This window comes from Colobus angolensis, unplaced genomic scaffold (assembly GCF_000951035.1).
Source record: "Colobus angolensis palliatus isolate OR3802 unplaced genomic scaffold, Cang.pa_1.0 Scaffold120, whole genome shotgun sequence".
NCBI lineage: Eukaryota > Metazoa > Chordata > Mammalia > Primates > Cercopithecidae > Colobus > Colobus angolensis.
In genome coordinates, this window is record NW_012113142.1 from 294,272 (window position 1) to 294,997 (window position 726).

The 726-nt window shown below is 51.0% G+C and overlaps 1 protein-coding gene across 1 annotated transcript in view; it reads right to left on the reverse strand.

The window, feature by feature from the left end:
- Window positions 1–463: 463 nt before the first annotated feature.
- The window catches only part of LOC105503718 (uncharacterized protein C14orf178-like), a 2,494-nt gene continuing 2,231 nt past the window's right edge, over window positions 464–726 (reverse strand). The window contains exon 3 of the mRNA XM_011930746.1: window positions 464–586. Coding sequence (XP_011786136.1) covers window positions 464–586 — 123 coding nt within the window. The remainder of the gene's footprint in view (window positions 587–726) is intronic.

Below are 726 nucleotides of genomic sequence, written 5' to 3' on the forward strand. Positions count from 1 at the left end.
CATCCATCCACTCATCCATCCACCCATCTATTCACCCATCTACCATCCATCCACTCATTCATCCATCCATGCACCCACACAGTCATTCATCCCTTCACCCATCTATTTATCCATCCAATTATCCACCCATCCATCCATCCATTCATTTATTTATCCATCCAATGATCCACCCATCCATCCATTCATCCATCCATTCACCCATTTGTTTATCCATCAAATATCTATTCATCCATCATCCATCCATCCACCCATCCATCCATCCATCCATCCATCCGTCCTCTTGTCCATTCATTTAACAATCACTCACTGAGACCTCCTGCATGCCAGACCTGTGTTGAGGAATGGGGGACAGTGTGGGGTTAGAAGCAGGACCTGCCTCCAGAATATTCTCTCAGGGAGAGGTCATCAGTGGCAGCAGAGAAGCCCAGACAGGAGCTAAGGGGAGGAGGCTGAGCATGCAATCTCAAGAGTGCAGCCCAGGCTGGGCACAGTGGCTCACACCTGTAATCCCACCACTGTGGGAGGCTGAGGCAGGCAAATGGCTTGAACCCAGGAGTTCGAGACCAGCCTGGGCAATGTGGTGAAACTCTGTCTCTAGAAAATATTAGCCAAGGCTGGGCACGGTGGCTCGTGCCTGTAATCCCAGCACTTTGGGAGGCCAAGGTGGGCAGATCACCTGAGGTCAGGAGTTCGAGACCAGCCTGGCTAAAATGGTGAAACCCCATC